The sequence below is a fragment of the Dendrobates tinctorius genome, unplaced genomic scaffold (genome assembly GCF_039654945.1).
Source record: "Dendrobates tinctorius isolate UK_male_01 unplaced genomic scaffold, ASM3965494v1 ptg000292l, whole genome shotgun sequence".
NCBI lineage: Eukaryota > Metazoa > Chordata > Amphibia > Anura > Dendrobatidae > Dendrobates > Dendrobates tinctorius.
Window position 1 is genome coordinate 7,073,016 of NW_027361959.1, and position 20,588 is coordinate 7,093,603.

Below are 20,588 nucleotides of genomic sequence, written 5' to 3' on the forward strand. Positions count from 1 at the left end.
TAGCTGCGTAAAAAGCAGGAAATCCCCCTTCCCCCATAACAAAATATATGGGCACAGCAAATGTGTTGTCCTGTGCTATGTGCACACGCAGTAGATTAGTTGCAGTAATTTATAAGTGTGCAGTTCATGTGAATGGGGAAACAAATCCATGCACATGCTGCAGAAACCTCCTTTACAGGTTTAGAACCAATACACTGCATGTAAACGTTCTCATAAAATCTATGGACTAAAGCAGTGTTCCCCAACTCCAGTCCTCGAGAGCCACCAACAGGTCATGTTTTCAGGATTTCATTAGTATTGCCCAGGTGATGGAATTATTGCCTGTGCAGGTACTGCAATTATCACCTGGGCCATACTAAGGAAATCCTGAAAACATGAACTGTTGGTGGCTCTTGAGAACCGGACATGGAGAACACTGGACTAAAGAGACCTAACAAGGAACCACAATGCAAACTATAGTGAAATGTGCTCAGCGTCATCACAGGAGCACTGGGTTTCACAGTAACCAATTGAACATTGTTATTCATTGATCTTGTTAAAGAAAATCTGAAAGGTGACTTGAGAATTCTTGTGTCTTCACACCAGTCTGCCTATGATAACAGTGGGATCATTCCCATCAGGGATTTTTTTTTCTTGAACACAAAAAAAATAGTCCAAGTTTCATCAATGTTTTTGATCAGAGTTTGGTCAGTGTGTCAGTTTCTACCATCAGAGTTTGGTCAGACTGAGTTTCACTAGTTTATCCAGATGGAATAAAAAAAAATAAAAAAAAAAAATGGTGGTTTCTCAAGTTTCCCCTTTCAAACAGTCAGTGAAAAAAAAGACAGCTCATGAATGACATATGAATGCTGCAGGTTTTTTTTTTTACAGATCTATAAACTAGATTGAACCAACACTCGGATCAATATTGGCCACATCTCCATGGTTCTGTGGAGACCACTCAGCCATGGAAAACAAATCTGACATGTGAACTAACCCATAGACTAGCAAAGGTAAAAGTGCCATGTGTGAAAAACACAAAGCACTCGGACGCAAAAAAAAACCCCTGTGGTTGAAGGAGCTTATCGCTATCCATAGAATACTCTGAAAAGCTGCTGATAGCCAGGGTGTCCGATCACTAGTCTCCCAATTAAATGCTGTGATGGTCGCGCTTCCGCAACACAGCTCTACTCTTGATCTGTAAGGCCTGATGAAGTGTGAAAGAAAGGCAAGAGTGTGGTTGGATGAGAACGTGAAAAATAACCTGAATGGAGAGGACTGTGAAGGCTAGGGTCAGTAAACGCATTGGCCCAACATATCTATAGAATAGTGTACGAATAAGCTGCTGATAACCTGGGGCCAGACCAATGCTCACATATGGCCACCACTGCTCCGCGTGTGGGACTGATGGGGAGTGACAGAAAAGAATATTTTGAGATTTTAAACCAACTCCTTTAATGCTTATCGTTCAGAAAAGAAGAGCTGGACGATTTGTCAGGGGAGCACAAATCTTGATGCGTCTCCTTGAGGAGTACAAGCACTGCTTCATTTGAGAGTACACATTATCAGATAACACCACAAGAAAAAGAATGGTTTAAATGTTATTTTATTAAATACCTTCTGTCCAAGGTTTCAATGTAACAAAGCTATGAAGATCTACCAACATTCAGAACAAACAAACACAGGGTAATTGTTTTATTTTTCTATTATCATGCAAAGATTCTGCATCAAATGCCTTTCAAAGTCCTGTTTAAAACGTGATATTTATAATATATATTATATATATGCTTACATTAGCCCCATAAGATAACAGTAACAATGCTAGAAGTGTATTGGTTTGTCAGATAGTGACCATACCAAGCTAAGGTTTTTATTAACTCAGAAAAGACATTTCTTTTTTTTTTTTCCCAAAGACAGTGCAAAAAAAAAAAAAAAATGTAATTAAAAAAAAAAATTAAGAAAGGTTTTTACTTTAGAAAGATGCATTAAATACAGAGCGACTCTCATATTTATTTATCAGGTAAACAGACAGTGAAAGAGCAGACCTAAAGTAGACATGCATAACTTCTCTTTATTTAACTGCATATATTTTAGTTTCGGTTTGTTTGTTTTTCCCTTTTGTATTAACTGTTAAAAAGCTCAAAGCTTTTCTTCCTAATGTGTTAACATTAGAGTTGTTGGAAAAAAAAAAAAAAAAATCAGTTTTCCCCAAAACCATGAAAAAAAAAATCCCATCCCAACCCATCCCCTTCCCGTGTGCTCTTATATTTTCACACAAGCATTACAAACGGTTTAGGCCATACCCTCCTCATCATCATCCATAATAATATTAATATCAGATTTAATGACAATCACCTAACATTGTTTTTTTTTCATACACCGCGCACTGGTCATCTCAGGAATTCTGGAGAACATGCTTCGTCCATGTGCAAATTTCCACAAACACAGTTTCTTCATCACGTCCAACGTACTGTACTACCTAATGCATTAGAAGTGGGGTTGACATACCGTGACATGCACCTTTCCAAACGGCGAGAGTTCAAATTGTGCAAAAATGCCAAGTTATCCACAACTTCCTTCCCACCAATAAATTTCTGCTCTTTTCATTCTTTATAATTAAGGCGACCAATCCTAATAAAAACCGTATTTTTATTATTATTTTTATTTAATTTTTTACATTTTACCATTCTAATTTAATCTGCATTATCAGGTGGATTGTCACAGATTAGATTTATTTCAGAAATAAAAATTATTTGTGCATTATTATATCTTTATCATCTCCTGATATGCAATAAAACCTAGATATCGATTCGTTAATGCTACTAGTAAGGAGAAACAAAACAGTCAATTCTCTGTAGAGAGGATATTCCGAGTAGGGGGGTTTGCTAAGCGCACACCCTGGAATCTAGAGGATGGTTTTTATAGAATGAGGAGAAAGCACTTTAAAACACGGTTTATGAGGAAAAGCAAGGGGTATTTTTTGTTTGCTCTTTTTTTTTTTTTTTTTTTTACAAACAGATTGAAATCCTAAAGGTTTTCTTACAAAATGAAACTTTAAAACAGACACTGTTCACCCGCTTGAAAGAAAATGAGGGACCACCAGACCACACAGTTTAGAAGGTGCAGGCAAGCATAAAAAGACATGCATACATCTCTACGCATCCAAGTTCAGTGTATTGGATCACTCATGACAGATCACTCATGACGTACGAGCAGATCACTTCACAATCCGCTGTTAGAGTACACAAAGCTTTATCACTGTGAAAATATATCACCACCCCCTTTACATATATACCATCAGAGGAGTGGTCAACATCATAAACCTCTCCTCCCAAAACATGGCAGTTTTTATTTCTATGTCCAAGTCCTCCAGAAAAATGTCAGACTAAATTAATTCTATTAACATTGCAATTATGAAATGTTCCTTCTGCAGGACGTACATTATATCACTTTTTCTCTATATACTTTGCTATTTCTGTAAAACAACTCCCTAACTATTCCCTTGTTAACGTTAGACCCTTCTCTGCTCTTAGGAGTCAGTGGGCGGGAAATGACTTCTCCAGCTTAGTGCTACGTAGGAGAGAAAAGAACAGGTCAGCCAACGGTGCGTGGAAGGTTCCGACAGCTAAAAATACAGGAAGAAAAAAACAAAAATAATGACAAAAAAATTGAACACTTCCTCTCGTGGCTCTATAGTATGAATCATTGCAGGTCACCAAACAGATGAAGACCGCAACGGTCTTCATACACTGAAAGACCCCAAACTCTGCCCTGACATGATACAATTCAGCAGCGCCTCCAATGAACAGGTCTAGTTTAGTATCTCTTACATTCTTTCCTAATTTCCTCATGTGACACTGCCCGAGGTGGCTGCTCATCTCATTTTCTTGCCATCTAAGAGCAGCCACATAACTCCTCAGTCTGGTTTTTAACAAACAATATATATATACGATTTTTTTATGTTAGTTTTTGCTCATTTTGAAACTTTAAAAACACCTCCGTACAGCAGGAACAGACACGATGGATCCATGAAATACAACAATTAGCCAGCAGCTGCTTCAGCCTCAGAATGCATGCAGGGTTTTCGTGCATTTTTGGCTACTGCCGGCATCAATATTTTTATTTTTTTGAATTTTTTTACTTTTTATCTTTTTAAAACTTCTGAACGAACAGGACTGTTGCCGTCGTTTGGGCGATCCTCACTCGCTCGCTAGAAAGAGGTTCTTCCAGTGGAGAGGCTGATAAAATAAGAAATAAAAATGATGATAAAGCAACTTTGAAAAATGAGGCATTTCTAGTGGTTTCAAAGTCATTAAAATACAATGGTGGAGATAACAGATACCATACATGTAGATGGCCATGCTAAACTAAGCGTGCCTGGACCGCACTGGAATGCTTTTAACCTGCAGAGGTTACCGTAATAGGATTTGGGGAAATTACAGGTTCTCTTTAAATCAGAGACAGTTGGGGCAATCAGCAAACTGCTTTCTGCAGCATCTCCTCAAATAACAAAGATCTAAAGCTAGTAAAGGTATATAACACTTTTTTCAAGTATACCAGCAACCTAAAGAGTCATTTTTAAGGAAACCCTGGACTATACAATTATACTTTCTAATGGAGAATGTCAATCAATGGTCAGTTACCAATAATTAGAGTAGAACTGTAAAATGAGTCAGAATTCAGTCATTTCCCTTTCCGGATGAGATGCACATGAGCCTAAATCCTAAAATTTACAGAATCATGAACAATGGTCCAAGTGGATGCTAGTTTGGCAATTATCATTGTTGCTGCCTACCTGTATTAGTTCCTCACTGGAGGGGAGCAGCTGGGGCCCCAGAGCAATGATAGTGGACATTCAGCCACTTGCCATCCCTGCGGTACCAGACCCGTGTTTCTTCTGACTGTGTGGTACGAGGTCGTCCCTGGGCATCAATGTACTGTGTGAGTCGGATATAGGCAATGCAAGCTGCATCTTCCCCGATTACATGCACGTGTGGATTTAGGATGGTTGTATGGATAGGCTTTGTATTCTTTGACAACACTGGAAAAAAGAAAAAAGAGAACGTAACCTTAAGCATTATGACGTATTGGGAGATCTACCTGTAATGCTGCATCACTTCACTTCACGTTAGCGTTGAGCAAAGCATCGGACATCTACACTGACATGCCAGAAGAGCATTTCATAAGGATTTCCTATTTCAGCCCAGCCGATTTCCATGTCAAAGATAGATAAGAGGATAAATACCTGTCTGAGAGATTGCAATGTCTTCTCACGGAGATCAAAAGGGGATTTTTTTTCCAAATCATATGAATGGCAATGTAACCCATAATGCCACATGTCCATTTTCAATCCATAAAGTGAGATTATGTGTCCCAAACTTAATGGCAACCTGTCACATAAGTCATACTGACAGAACCACAGGCTGCATGAATTACAGCAGCTTCCTCATTACAAATATCCACTTTTTATTCTAAAAGGCTGGGGTATTCCCGAAAAAACCTAAGTGGAGACGGGGCTGGGGAAAATGTGACTAAGGCTAGCTTCACATTAGCGTTTACGGCTGCAGCGACGGGCTGCGCACGGCCACCGCTAAGCCCCGCCTCCGCCGGTATCTCGCCTACGGACGCATGACGCTGCCTGTGTCCTGCGTCCCCTATCTTTATCACTGGGGACGCAGGCCGTGCGCAGTATGCGTTTGGCGGCGCATGCGTCCTTTTGATGGTGCGCCGACCAGCGCCAAACGCAACCTGTTGCAATTTGGATGCGCTCAGCGCACCGTCAAGATGACGCATGCGTCGCCAAATGCATACTGCGCACGGCCTGCGTCCCCAGTGATAAAGATAGGGGATGCAGGACACATGCAGCGTCATGCGTCCGTAGGCGGAGATACCGGCGGAGGCGCGGCAGGGGGCGGGGCTTAGCGGTGGCCGTGCGCAGCCCGACGCTGTGGCCGTAAACGCTAATGTGAAACTAGCCTAAGAGGACTAGTCGAAGGGGAGGGCGCACTTTGGCTTCACCTTGCCTGGCTCTGCTTGATTGATTGAATCACACCATTCATTCTACCACATACTGTGATAAAAAGCAGGAAAAAATTCCAAGTGCATTCAAATTGCAAAAAAAGTGCAATTCCACAATTGTTTTTTTTTTTTTTTTTTTATTTACCGTGTTCGCTACATGGTAAAACTGACCTGCCATTAGGATTCTCCTGGTCAGTATGAGTATGCCGAAATCAAACATGTATAGAATTTTTTTAAATTTGTGTAAAAAAAAAAAAAAAAAAATTGAAAATTTGTAATAAAAAACATTTGGCTTTTGTCGACATTTTCCGAGACCCTCAATGTTTTCGTTTTTTGGGATATGGGGCTGGGTGAGGGTTTTTTTGGGGGGCCTGAGGTGACTTTTTTTTACTGATACCATTCTGAGGTAGATAAGATGTTTCTTTTATTACATTTTATTAAAATGTTGGGGAGGCAAAAAAAACAAAACAATTCTGGTGTTTTAATTTTTTTCACTTACGTTGTTTAACAATCAGATTAATATATTTTAGATTTTGATAGAGCGGACTTTTACAGACGCAGCAAAAGCAAATGTGTATTTTTTTGCTTTATTTTTAATGGAACAAAATGGGGGGGTGACTTGAACTTGTTTTTTTTTTCATATTTTTAAAAACTTCCTTTTATCACTTTTTACTAGATTTAATAGTCCCCTTTGGGGACTTGAAGCTTCGATCATACAGATAAAATCACGATCTCCTACAAACACCAGCCACAGGCTGGCTTTCACGGAAAGATCCTAATGATAAGCATGGGGGTCATCAGCAGACACCTGGTTGTCATGGCAACCCATCAGCGCTCCACGATCACATCACAGGTGCACAGATGGGAGCATGGAACGACGGGCATCCCTGTCAGTGCGTGTTAAATGCCACTGTCAGAGTGTAGGGGGAAATGCTAGCTCGGGTTGCGAGCAGGCATCAATGGCAGGGACACAATATATGACATAAGCTTACGTCAAATGTTATGAAGGGTTTAAAGAAGCCATCCCAAGAAATGTTTTATTAGTTAAACTTGTCTAAATACATCTGCTATGCAATGAAAGTTTGATAAAATACTTAGCAATCATTATTTCCAGAATCGCTCTGGTCCTCTTCTCATTCACTGTAATTTTGACTCACTGGATCACAATGGTGTCTGTGTGTGAATTAGAAGTTACTTTTACACAAGATTTTAGAGTGTCAGAACACAGCTCCATGGATTTGTTAAAAGCAACTTCTGGCTCACTAGTGTGATCTGTCAAGTCTGAATTTCAGTCACGTGAGTGAGAAAAGAACCAGAGCAAGGCTGGAAACCAGAGAGGATGGCTTTCGCAAAGTATTTTATTGCACTTACATTATGCAACACATGTATTTGGATGGGCTAAGCAAACAAAAAACAAAAAAACTTGGCAGTGCTTCTTTAACCCCTTTCCGACATTGGGCGTCATGGTAAGCCCATGTCGGACTCGGCGCTGAGCCTCCACCTTTCCGGGCACATGACAGCTGATCTATACAGCTGCAGGTGTTTAACTGTTAGCTAGTTAAATGCCGCTGTCAACCTCATCACAAAATCGCGGGGCCCCTGATGGGTTGGGCATGACAACCAGAGGTCTGCAGCAGACCTATACGGCTGTCATTGCCAGATTGTTGTGAGCGCCGCCCCGTGGTCAGCACCCATAGCAAGTGAGCATTTCTGCTACACAAAGGCGATCTGATCATCGCCTGTGTGCAGCAGAGGCGATCGAAGTCGTGCAGCTTCTAGCCTCCCATGGAGACTATTAAATCATGCAAAATGTAAAAAAATAAAAAAAAATATAAAAACTTCCAATCACCCCCTTTTCACCCCATTCAAATAAAACTATTAAAAAAAAAATCAACATATTTGGTATCGCTGTGTTCAGAATTGCCTCATCTATATCTATCTATCTATCTATCTATATATATATATATATATATATAAAAAAAAGAACCCGATGGCTGAACGGTGCAACGAGAAAGAAAAATTAAAAGTGCCAGAATTACATTTTTTGGTCGCCGGTACATTGCAATAAATTGTAATAACGAGTGACCAAAAGATAGTATCTACACCAAAACGGCATCAATAAAAATGTCAGCTCGGCGCGCAAAAATTAAGCCCTCACCCAACACGAGATCACGAAAAATGGATACGCTACACGTCTCGGAAAATGTAATGACCTGGAGAATCAAAATGGCAGGTCAGTTTTACCATTTACTGAACATGGTAGAAAAAAAACCAAATGTGGAATTGCACTTTTTATGCAATTTCACCACACTCAATTTTTTTTCCCATTTTCCAGTACTCAATATTTTAAAACCAATGGTGTCGTTCAAAAGTACAACTTGTCCAGCAAAAACAACCCCCTCACATGGTCCATATTGACCGAAATAAAAAAAAGTTATGACTCTGGGAAGAAGGGGAGCAAAAAAATGAAAATTCAGAAACTGAAATACCCCTGGTCCATAAAGGGTTAAGCAGAGCCAGGTTAGTAAAATCCAACAGTACTCTGTTAAATGACTAGTCCTCTTAGCCATCTCATCACCTGCTGCAGCGTTTCTGAGGGAAATGTAAGGAGGGAGCAGGTCTCAGATTCCTACTGCCTGTGGTTCACACAAACGCGTTTTCTATAATGTAGGACTTTCCTAGCATATACATAAAAGTTTCTGTAACTACCAGGATGCCCACCAGATGATAATACCAAAACATGGGAATAAATATTTATTTTATTATTATGGGCCTTTAAAACACCTTTGCTTTGAGTGTTATCAGTTGCTGTGAGTGGGATTATAGGAAACATGGATTTTTGTGATAAACTCACCGTAAAATCCTTTTCTCAGAGACGCTCATTGGGGGACACAGATACTGTGGGTGTATGCTACTGCCGCCTGGAGGCTGACACTAAGTGAAAAAAAGAGTTTAGCTCCTCCTCCGCCGTATACACCCTCGCCCCGATTGCGGGCGGAAACCAGTTTGGTGCAAAAGAAGTAGGCGATCAAACAAGAATCAGACAATATCAACCTTAATGCAGGTAACAACATGTCTAGAAAAGACACCACCCTAATATAATTCAAAAAGGTATATTAAACAAAACAGAAGCCAACTTGGATAACTGGGTGGGTGCTGTGTCCCCCAATGAGCATCTTGGAGAAAAGGATTTTACGGTGAGTTTATCACAAAAATCCATGCTTCTCCTTCACCTCATTGGGGGACACAGGTACTGTGGGACATCCTAAAGCAGTCCCTGGGTGGGAAGTTGACTCACCGATCCCAGCTACATGCAACTCCTGTCTAAAGGTGCGCACCGCTGCTTGGAGAATCTTTCTACCCAGGTTCGCATTCACCGAAGCCGGAGTATGGATATTGTAATGTTTAGTAAACGTGTGCAGGCTGGCCCAGGTTGCTGCTTTGCAAACCTGTTCCGCCGAAGCCTGGTGCCGAAGCGCCCAAGTAGAGTGTGCTCTGATCCCTGCTGGAATCGGCGCGCTTCTGATGCGGTAGGACTCCTGAATAACCAAACAAATCCACCTGGCTATGGTCGATTTTGAGGCAGCGAGTCCCTTCCTGCGACCTTCAGGGGGAACGAACAGCGCGTCTTGACTGACAAAAGGGTGCCGTCCGCGACACGTACCTCCTGAGTGCTCTCACCAGATCTAACGTATGCAGGGCCTTTTCCACACGGTGTACCGGTGCTGGACAAAAAGAGGGCAAGACAATATCCTCATTAATATGAAACGAGGAAACGACTTTTGGCAAAAAAGGAGGAGTTGGTCTAAGAACCACCTTGTCTTTGTAAAAGGTTAGAAACGGGGCTCGGCAAGATAACGCTGCCAGCTCCGAGACCAGCTTAATTGATGTTCTAGCTACCAGAAACACCACCTTCCAGGAAAGGTATGACAAAGATATCCTGTAGCGGCTCGAATGGAGCTTCCTGCAGATCTCTTAGGACCAGGTTAAGGTCCCAGGTGTCCATAGGTGTCTTATAGGGAGGTACCAAGTGGGAGACACCCTGGATGACAGTGTTTACCTGCAAGTTGGTAGCAATCTTGTGCTGAAAAAGGACGTATAAAGCCGATATCTGTCTCCTGAGAGAACTGGGGGCCAAGCCTGAGTCTAGGCCAGACTGGAGAAAAGCCAAGGTACAGTATTAGGGATGGAGAATCTCAGTGGCGAACAACCATTGCTCCGACACCATGCAAAGAACACCTTCCAGGTGTGGTGGTAAATTCGTGCTGAGGCAGGCTTCCGGGCGCTAACCATTGTAGCAACCACTTTGCGCCCAAACCCCGCCTGCTTCAGAATCCAAGATTCAACGGCCAAGCCGTCAAACACAGGGCCCCTGAGTTCGGGTGGCAGATCGGCCCTTGAGAAAGTAGATCTGGGTGCTCTGGTAGTCGCCATGGCACGTCGACGAGCAGCTGCACTAGATCTGCGTACCACGACCGACAAGGCCAGTCTGGGGCCATCAGAATCACTGGCACCCCTTCTGCCTTGGTCTTCTTGACCCTCGGAAGTAGTGGCAGCGGGGGGAATAGGTATGGGAGGCGAAACTGATTCCATGGCAGAACCAGCGCATCCACGGTGATTGCCTGCGGGTCCCGGGAATGAGCAACAAATACGGACACCTTGGCGTTGACCCTGGAGGCCATCAGATCCACATTCGGTGTTCCCCACCGTTGGCAAATCTGCTGAAAGACCTCTGGGTGTAGTGACCATTGCCCGGACGCAAGCCCCTGCCGGCTGAGGCAGTCTGTCACCCAGTTCTCTACCCCCGGGATGTGGACCGCCGATATCATCGAGCGGTTTCTCTCGGCTCAGCGAAGCACGTGCCCTACCTCGCGCATGGTTGCCCTGCTTCGGGTGCCCCCTTGGTGATTTATGTAAGCAACCACCGTGGCGTTGTCCGACTGACCCTGGACGGGGCGGCCTGCTAGAAGGTGATGAAACCGTTGCAGAGTCAGCCGGATCGCCCGTATCTCCAACAAGTTGATCGGGAGGCATGCCTCCTGCAGCGACCACCATCCCTGGGTCGTGTGGTGGCGAAAAACCGCTCCCCAGCCGAGAAGGCTGGCGTGGGTTGTGACCACCAGCCACTGCTCCGGGGGAAAGGGTTACCCCTGAAGAAGGGAGGAACTGATTGTCCACCACTCTAGTGACTGTCTGTCCTGAGAGGACAATCGGCACCGATGATCGAGCGTGAATGGGTTCTTGTCCCAGGCTGACAAGAGGGCGTGCTGCAGTGGGCGAAGATGGAACTGGGCGAACGGGATCGCTTCCACCATCATTTTCCCTAGGATCCTCATGCAGAAACGGATGGTGTGAAAAAAATGGAACATCCGGAAAAAAATCCCCGTTGCGGGAGAGGACACGTAGAGGGACACTCGCACATGCTCGCCCGTTGTTGGTTTGGGGAGATCTGACCCTTTCAATAGGGTCCGTCGCCCCTCTCTTATCTTCATGGGGAAAAAGGAAAAGAAAAAAGACTCAGTCTTGAGACAGACTGACGTGTGCCTCCAACAGACACTAAGCAAAAAACTGGTTTCCGCCCGTAATCGGGGCGATGGTGTATATGGCGGAGGAGGAGCTAACCTCTTTTTTTCACTTAGTGTCAGCCTCCAGGCGGCAGTAGCATACACCCACAGTACCTGTGTCCCCCAGTGAGGCGAAGGAGAAATCATATATGTCCCATAACATGTGAAAGGAATAGAATGTAACTCTTTACAGCTGCCTGTATACCTCACCTTACAAGGTAGTGCTGTAATTACTCACTGCCTTCACATAACAGATCTTCCACTGATACACGGCTCTGTTTATAAAGATTTTTAGACCTCTTTGATAATGATGTTGGTGCTACAACATTTACATTCTTAGCCAACAGTTGATACAGCAATTATTAACATATCTTTATTTTGGAAATGTTGTGGCAATATAATAAACCATGTTTTTATTGTACTGACTAGGCTGCAAAGGATAATCTCTGTTTTATTATTAGTAGGTTAATCTCAAATGCGTATGCGCACATTAGCGTATATTATTCTGCAGAGAGCATGCAAAACACAATACTCACAATTGTCAAAATAAAATTTATGAAAGTCCATGCCTTCTACAAGGTTGCCGAGGGCTTCAGGTTCAAATGATGTCAAGCCGGGGTCGCAGATCTTCCTTTAATAGAAAACACGTAGTTGGTAAAATACATTGAACCAATGAAGTGCTACAAATAAACAGATTACTCAGCAAAATGATTACAATGCATTGCCTGATAATATTAACAATCCATTACTTATATTTTGCAAGTAAAACAATGACACAATAGACCATCTTTTCAACATGTCTTCACGCAACAGTAATGTTATGGTAAAAAAAACATCGAAGAGCAACAAGAGCCCAGACAAAAAAGCTGAATACTGGGAGCACCAAGTGTTTTAAGTGCACAAAAATCAGACCTTCTTTTTAACTTTACTGTTTCAAACAGAATATGGAAATACCCTCTGTACAAGAACTGTCCTTATGGAGCATTAAGAACCGGGTTTCATCAGCCGAGCAGCCGTTAAAGAGAACCTGTCAGCAGGATTGTGCTCATTAACCTACAGACAGTGTCAGGTCGGCGCCGGTATGCTGATTAATGATACCTGGGTTGATGAAATCCGTCTCGTGGTTGTTTAATCTTTATTTTCTGTCTTGAGTTAATGATATGCCCGCGCTCCGGGGCAGCCTGTGGGGGGGGGGTCTTCATGTGGTGCTCCAATTAGGTATTCATGTGTATGGCTTCTGACAGGTCACTGATCCCTCACTGAACTGCCCCCTAATTAACATAATGAATATTATATATTCATACTAAAATAAACCCTTCTGCAGGCAGGCGCTGGCCGTGGCATCTGTGCTGCAGCATAATCGCATATGTAATGTGCATGCAATTATTATGGTTGAGGTTTCCTGATATTTAAAAAAAAAAAATCCATTTGAAAATGGCATTTGCGCAGTAGCAGCTATCGGTGTATATAGAAGTGATCCAATAGCTGCTACTGCATATGCGCTGGAGGGCGGTGCCATCTTGCTACAGACAAAAAAAAATTCCTCCTCCAAGATGGCACCGCCGAGCATGCGCAGTAGCAAATATCGACAATCGTCGAGAGCTTCTATTGCACAGGCGCCGACATGTGTTAATTCATAGTTCTGATGCCTTCAGAGTGAATCTACAATTTTCATAGTCAGGAAAATAAAGAAAACTCTTTGAATGAGAAGGTGTGTCCAAACTTTTGGTCTGTACTGTATGCACAATACGCTGCAGCGCAGGTGCCACGGCCGACACCTGCCTGCAGAAAGGTTTTTATTTTTCTATATAGTATTTACATATATTCATTATGTAGATTAAGGGGCAGGTCAGTGAGGGATCAGTGACCTGTCAGCAGGCTGCATTATGAATAGCTAATCAGAGCACCACATGAAGACCCCCCACAGGCCACCCCGGGGCACGAGCATATCTAACTCAAAACTGAAAATAAAGATTAAAAAACAACCACAAGATGGATTTCATCAACCAAGGTATCATATTAATCAGTATAACGGAGCCGACCTCACACTGTCTGTAGGTTACTGGGCACAATCCCGCTGACAGGTTCCCTTTAACAAGCATTAAGAATGCAGCCTCTTGCCTGTAGTGCTAAAAATATTCTGCAATTGGACTGTGTTCTCTTGAGTGACATGTCACACTGCTTTTGAGAACACATCTTACCTCATTTTTTAGTGGCAACTGTAAATTACAGGGAAAGTAGTGGTCTGAGGCTGATTTCAGTGGATTGGCTTAAAATTTTTTTACACGGGCCAATTCAGGCCAGTAAATATCCTCTGATCAGTGGTCGTTCACTGGCAGGCGGACAAATGTTCTCTGTGCATGGATCATTCGTGGCTCATCACCAGTTTACACAGCTACCGATAGAGGATTTTTTTCAATTAGCATAAAAATAATCACACCCAATTGCAATTAATTTTACTTAATTACTTGGGTGAGTGACGACTGGCCTATGTAGATAGTAGACATGCTAATGGTCCTCGATTATCATCTTGTTAAAATGGGCCATTAACTAGTTACAATACATGGATTATCTAAACTTCTACTATTTGTGGCTACATTTTGATAAAATGTTTATGCTTTTTTTTCCAAGATGTTTGCCAAGTTTGAAATGGAAAAAACTTGACCTTACAGAGTTCAGACCTGAACCCCCCCGATCAGTCCTGAAATTAAGTGTTGTTTTTTACCCAGGCCTCCTGAACAAGAGTAAAGTCAAAGTATGATGTAAACGCCACATTAAGCTTTTCTTAATTTCTTGTAGAGCTGCAGAAAAATATAGATATTGATAGATAAAATCATAGTACATTAAAGGATTTACTCACGTATAAGCGTCAAAGTCTCCATTATTGATAGCTTCAATCAGCTGCTCTGTAATCTTGATTATCTCCTGCTTTCGCACTGTGGGGAGACATGAAAGACTGAGTACTGGTGACCATTCTGCAAAACTGAAGCCACAGCTGTTGGATCTGAACAGTCGATACTAATAAAGGAAATGGAACGGAGAGCTACTGGATCCATGTGGTAAATCCAGAGTGCAAGGTAAAGAGGACTGAGGGTAAAGAAGACGGAGCAAAAAACCGATCCGTAAAGACATGAAAAAAAAACGGATGGCTGATTAATGGATCCCTTTCCATAGACTTCAATGTTAAAAAAACTGCATCCAGGAGAGATCAGTTATTTAAAAAAACAGACTAAAAATTTGTGTCTGCACAACTTTTTTGACAACGGATTGTTGCTGGATCCATTCTAACTGATCACTACTGTAAATGTGAATATGGCCTGAGTTACAACTGCAAGCAACACTTTAGATAAAATGTGTAGTCTTGACAAGTCCAGAGATATTCAATATATTCTTATGCATTGCAAGCACAGATTATATTATTACAGTTGTGGCCAAACGTATTGACACCCCTGCAATTCTGTCAGATAATACTCCGTTTCTTCCTGAAAATGATTGCAAACACAAATTCTTTAATATTATTATCTTCATTTAATTTGTCTTAAATGAAAAAACACAAAAGAGAATGAAGCAAAAAGCAAAACTTTGGTCATTTCACACAAAACTCCAAAAATGGGCCAGACAAAAGTATTGGCACCCTCAGCCTAATACTTGGTTGCACAACCTTTAGCAAAAATAACTGCGACCAACCGCTTCCGGTAACCATCAATGAGTTTCTTACAATGCTCTGCTGGAATTTTAGACCATTCTTCTTTGGCAAACTGCTCCAGGTCCCTGATATTTGAAGGGTGCCTTCTCCAAACTGCCATTTTTAGATCTCTCCACAGGTGTTCTATGGGATTCAGGTCTGGACTCATTGCTGGCCACCTTAGAAGTCTCCAGTGCTTTCTCTCAAACCATTTTCTAGTGCTTTTTGAAGTGTGTTTTGGGTTATTGTCCTGCTGGAAGACCCATGATCTCTGAGGGAGACCCAGCTTTCTCACACTGGGCCCTACATTATGCTGAAAAATTTGTTGGTAGTCTTCAGACTTCATAATGCCATGCACACGGTCAAGCAGTCCAGTGCCAGAGGCAGCAAAGCAACCCCAAAACATCAGGGAACCTCTGCCATGTTTGACTGTAGGGACCGTGTTCTTTTCTTTGAATGCCTCTTTTTTTCTCCTGTAAACTCTATGTTGATGCCTTTGCCCAAAAAGCTCTACTTTTGTCTCATCTGACCAGAGAACATTCTTCCAAAACGTTTTAGGCTTTTTCAGGTAAGTTTTGGCAAACTCCAGCCTGGCTTTTTTATGTCTCGGGGTAAGAAGTGGGGTCTTCCTGGGTCTCCTACCATACAGTCCCTTTTCATTCAGACGACAGATAGTACGGGTTGACACTGTTGTACCCTCGGACTGCAGGGCAGCTTGAACTTGTTTGGGTGTTAGTCGAGGTTCTTTATCCAACATCCGCACAATCTTGCGTTGAAATCTCTTGTCAATTTTTCTTTTCCGTCCACATCTAGGGAGGTTAGCCACAGTGCCATGGGCTTTAAACTTCTTGATGACACTGCGCACGGTAGACACAGGAACATTCTGGTCTTTGGAGATGGACTTGTAGCCTTGAGATTGCTCATGCTTCCTCACAATTTGGTTTCTCAAGTCCTCAGACAGTTCTTTGGTCTTCTTTCTTTTTTCCATGCTCAATGTGGTACACACAAGGACACAGGACAGAGGTTGAGTCAACTTTAATCCATGTCAACTGGCTGCAAGTGTGATTTAGTTATTGCCAACACCTGTTAGGTGCCACAGGTAAGTTACAAGTGCTGTTAATTACACAAATTAGAGAAGCATCACATGATTTTTCGAACAGTGCCAATACTTTTGTCCACCCTTTTTTTATGTTTGGTGTGGAATTATATCCAATTTGGCTTTAGGACAATTCTTTTTGTGTTTTTTCATTTAAGACAAATTAAATGAAGATAATAATACCAAAGAATTTGTGTTTGCAATCATTTTCAGGAAGAAACTGAGTATTATCTGACAGAATTGCAGGGGTGTCAATACTTTTGGCCACAACTGTACATATCCATATGAAGTTGTGTGGGGTGTACGCTTGGTGGACTCGGGGATCAGACACGGCTTTGAGACACTGTAACCAAAACCACAAACTAAAAAACACAACCTTGACCATAAATACACCTGCACTTGCATGTCTTACTAAAAAGGTTGATACTGTGTCTTCTTGTTAAACTTTTAAAAAGTGTAAAAAAAGGAAAAGAGGAGTTACGAGTTGTTAGAGCTACTTTAATAAATTATACAGATTAGTAAGACACCAACTGATGGCATTAAGGAAGTTTCATGTAAAGGCTAGGAAGGTAGTCACTAACTACAGGTATACACGGATCAGTTTATGTAGCAGGTGAGGGCTGGCAAGGAGAATGTGTTACAATTACTCATGTCTGAGCACTGCCTGGTTATTTTATATATTTAATAAGGATGAGCTAACGTACTTGGATAAAGTCTTAGTTGAACTTGCTCGGGCGTTATCCGAGCATCTGGGACAGCTGGTACATTATGTTCGAGTCCCTGCGGCTGCATGATTTGCGGTTGTTAGACAGCCTGAACACATGTGAGGATTGCCTGTTTGTTTGGGAATCCCCAGAGGTGTTCAAGGCTGTCTAACAGCAGCAAGTCATGCAGCCGCTGGGACTCAAACATAATATACAAGATGCTCGAATAACACCAGTGCATTCTCAGATGAGACGTTATCCGAGCAAGTTCGCTCATCACAATATCCAACTGCAGAACTAACCCTTACCTGTATTAAAAAATTAATACTTCCATTACTTTATAGACTAAACCAGAGATTAGATAAATGATCAAAGGATGGTTACAATCACTACTCCCATTGTATACCAAAAAGGGGCTTGTTGTGCCCCATTACCCACAAGCCCAATGAAAAATAACCACCAGCCCTCTACTGTCAGGTAGGCTCTAGTCTACTAAAGGAAAGTAAATCTGAAGGACGACAGTGATGATTAACACATACTGGTAACAAGTGAGGATTACTACCGACAAACGTTCTAGGGGAACTACAGTCATCCAATGGCTAACTTACATAGTGAACTGCTAAGTGAAAATGGTACAACTGGAGTGAGCAGAGGCTCAGCCTGAGCTGGCTCTACTTCCAGAGTTTGACCTGGGCTTTCCCAGGCTAGGACTTTCTCTTCACATGACTGTGTGGCTGTAAAGAAACATATACATTAACCAAATGGAGGAAAGAGAAAAGGTGAAGTTACACGTTAACCTGCCATAAAATATAGCAATAAAATAACAAAAAAATATAAAAACTAATGTCTTTTTTTTACCCAAGTTAATTTTACAGATCTCTGAGGCAAGATGTGTAAGGGCAGAATCTCACAAACATGCAAAAATAATAAGAATTTCTATGGCCCTGTAATCTGTCACGGTTCCAGCATAAGGATATGGCTATGTGGACAGTGAACAGGACTAGACAAAGGGCAGATAGGATAGGACACAGCACTCCACTCAGGACTTACTGGCTGACCCACAAAGACCAAACTGGGATTGCAAGGACAGAGTCTGCATTTTGCTTTCACTTAGGCTCCATCCCTGGAGAAGGACAGGGCCATCCCCAGGACAGAAAAGAGATGCTGATCGGTATGCAACAAATAATAGGAGACAATCATTTAGGGCAAAGGTAGGCAGGAAGTGTTACGCTGCATCTTTATTTTAGATTTGTACTGTTTAGAAGCTTTCTACAAACATTTCATTAAGAAAATTTGATCAACAAATTCTTCTATAGAAAATTGAGGTTTGAGTCTTGTCGAGCAGTCTGAGAGGGACATGCTGCCTGACAAAACATTTAAAGGGAAGGTGCAGCAATTTTATATAATTTGCAAAAAAAGAGTAAGTAACAAAACATGTTGTTTCAGCAAATGTTGTACTAACTAGGATTTATGGCTTGTTTGTAATAATGTTTTAATGTAGCCACTGGGCGCTGCCATATTGATTTGCAGATATGTGGAGGACTCATACAGTCTGCAAATATGGCCGTCACTGGACATAGGAGACTGCGATCGGCTCCCGACCCACATTGCAGCCTCATTAGCAGTGAACTGGGCACGCCCCTGTGGGCTGCACCATTCACTGCTGTAGGTGTGGCTGGGCGCCATTTTACTGTAGCCCAGTGCTATCTGCTCATTCTGCTGAGCTTGACTTTCTGCACTGTGCTTCCTGCTCCACTGTCCTCCTGTTCTGTCTCCTCACTCACAGCCCCAGTGATCTCCGGTAATCTGACACCTTCCTTTTTATGAGAGCTTTTATGGCTGTCTGAGGAGGACAGTGACATATACAGCCCATAGTCTAGTGTATAATTGGGGGGGCTGGAAGTTTCACCAGTGTGGGCATATCTGTAATACTGTCTGGTGTGATACTGACTGCTGGGCGGTGTATCTAATCCTCTCCTGTGTGATACTGACTGCTGAGCCGTGTATCTAATCCTCTCCTGTGTGATACTGACTGCTGAGCCGTGTATCTAATCCTATCCTGTGTGATACTGACTGCTGAGCCGTGTATCTAATCCTCTCCTGTGTGATACTGACTGCTGAGCTGTGCATCTAATCCTCTCCTGTGTGATACTGACTGCTGAGCCGTGTATCTAATCCTCTCCTGTGTGATACTGACTGCTGAGCCGTGTATCTAATTCTATCCTGTGTGATACTGACTGCTGAGCCGTGTATCTAATCCTCTACTGTGTGATACTGACTGCTGAGCTGTGTATCTAATCCTCTCCTGTGTGATACTGACTGCTGAGCTATGTATCTAATCCTCTCCTGTGTGATACTGACTGCTGAGCCGTGTATCTAATCCTATCCTGTGTGATACTGACTGCTGGGCGGTGTATCTAATCCTCTCCTGTGTGATACTGACTGCTGAGCCGTGTATCTAATCCTCTCCTGTGTGATATTGACTGCTGAGCTGTGCATCTAATCCTCTCCTGTGTGATACTGACTGCTGAGCTATGTATCTAATCCTCTCCTGTGTGATACTGACTGCTGAGCTGTGTATCTAATCCTCTCCTGTGTGATACTGACTGCTGAGCTGTGTATCTAATCCTCTCCTGTGTGATACTGACTGCTGAGCTATGTATCTAATCCTCTCCTGTGTGATACTGACTGCTGAGCTGTGTATCTAATCCTCTCCTGTGTGATACTGACTGCTGAGCTGTGTATCTAATCCTCTCCTGTGTGATACTGACTGCTGAGCCGTGTATATATTCCTATCCTGTGTGATACTGTCTGCTGAGCTGTGTATCTAATCATATCCTGTGTGATACTGACTGCTGAGCTGTGTATCTAATCCTCTCCTGTGTGATACTGACTGCTGAGCCGTGTATCTAATTCTATCCTGTGTGATACTGACTGCTGAGCTGTGTATCTAATCCTATCCTGTGTGATACTGACTGCTGAGCCGTGTATCTAATCCTCTCCTGTGTGATACTGACTGCTGAGCTGTGTATCTAATCCTCTCCTGTGTGATACTGACTGCTGAGCTATGTATCTAATCCTCTCCTGTGTGATACTGACTGCTGAGCTGTGTATCTAATCCTCTCCTGTGTGATATTGACTGCTGAGCTGTGTATCTAATCCTCTCCTGTGTGATACTGACTGCTGAGCTATGTATCTAATCCTCTCCTGTGTGATACTGACTGCTGAGCTGTGTATCTAATCCTCTCCTGTGTGATACTGACTGCTGAGCTGTGTATCTAATCCTCTCCTGTGTGATACTGACTGCTGAGCTATGTATCTAATCCTCTCCTGTGTGATACTGACTGCTGAGCTGTGTATCTAATCCTCTCCTGTGTGATACTGACTGCTGAGCTGTGTATCTAATCCTCTCCTGTGTGATACTGACTGCTGAGCCGTGTATATATTCCTATCCTGTGTGATACTGTCTGCTGAGCTGTGTATCTAATCCTATCCTGTGTGATACTGACTGCTGAGCTGTGTATCTAATCCTCTCCTGTGTG

At 42.6% G+C, this 20,588-nt stretch overlaps 1 protein-coding gene across 16 annotated transcripts in view; it reads right to left on the bottom strand.

Annotated features, from left to right (window-relative positions):
- Nucleotides 1–1,567: 1,567 nt before the first annotated feature.
- The window catches only part of CAMK2G (calcium/calmodulin dependent protein kinase II gamma), a 301,123-nt gene continuing 282,102 nt past the window's right edge, over nucleotides 1,568–20,588 (bottom strand). For 8 of the 16 annotated variants that reach the window (XM_073560061.1, XM_073560057.1, XM_073560059.1 and 5 more), the window contains 5 exons: nucleotides 17,655–17,780; nucleotides 14,422–14,497; nucleotides 12,098–12,192; nucleotides 4,775–5,020; nucleotides 1,568–4,217 (listed from right to left, as the gene is read on the bottom strand). In XM_073560061.1, the coding sequence (XP_073416162.1) occupies nucleotides 4,788–5,020; nucleotides 12,098–12,192; nucleotides 14,422–14,497; nucleotides 17,655–17,780 (530 nt within the window). In that variant the 3' untranslated portion in view covers nucleotides 1,568–4,217; nucleotides 4,775–4,787. The remainder of the gene's footprint in view (nucleotides 4,218–4,774; nucleotides 5,021–12,097; nucleotides 12,193–14,421; nucleotides 14,498–17,654; nucleotides 17,781–20,588) is intronic. The other 8 variants (XM_073560068.1, XM_073560062.1, XM_073560070.1 and 5 more) reach the window with 1 other exon arrangement.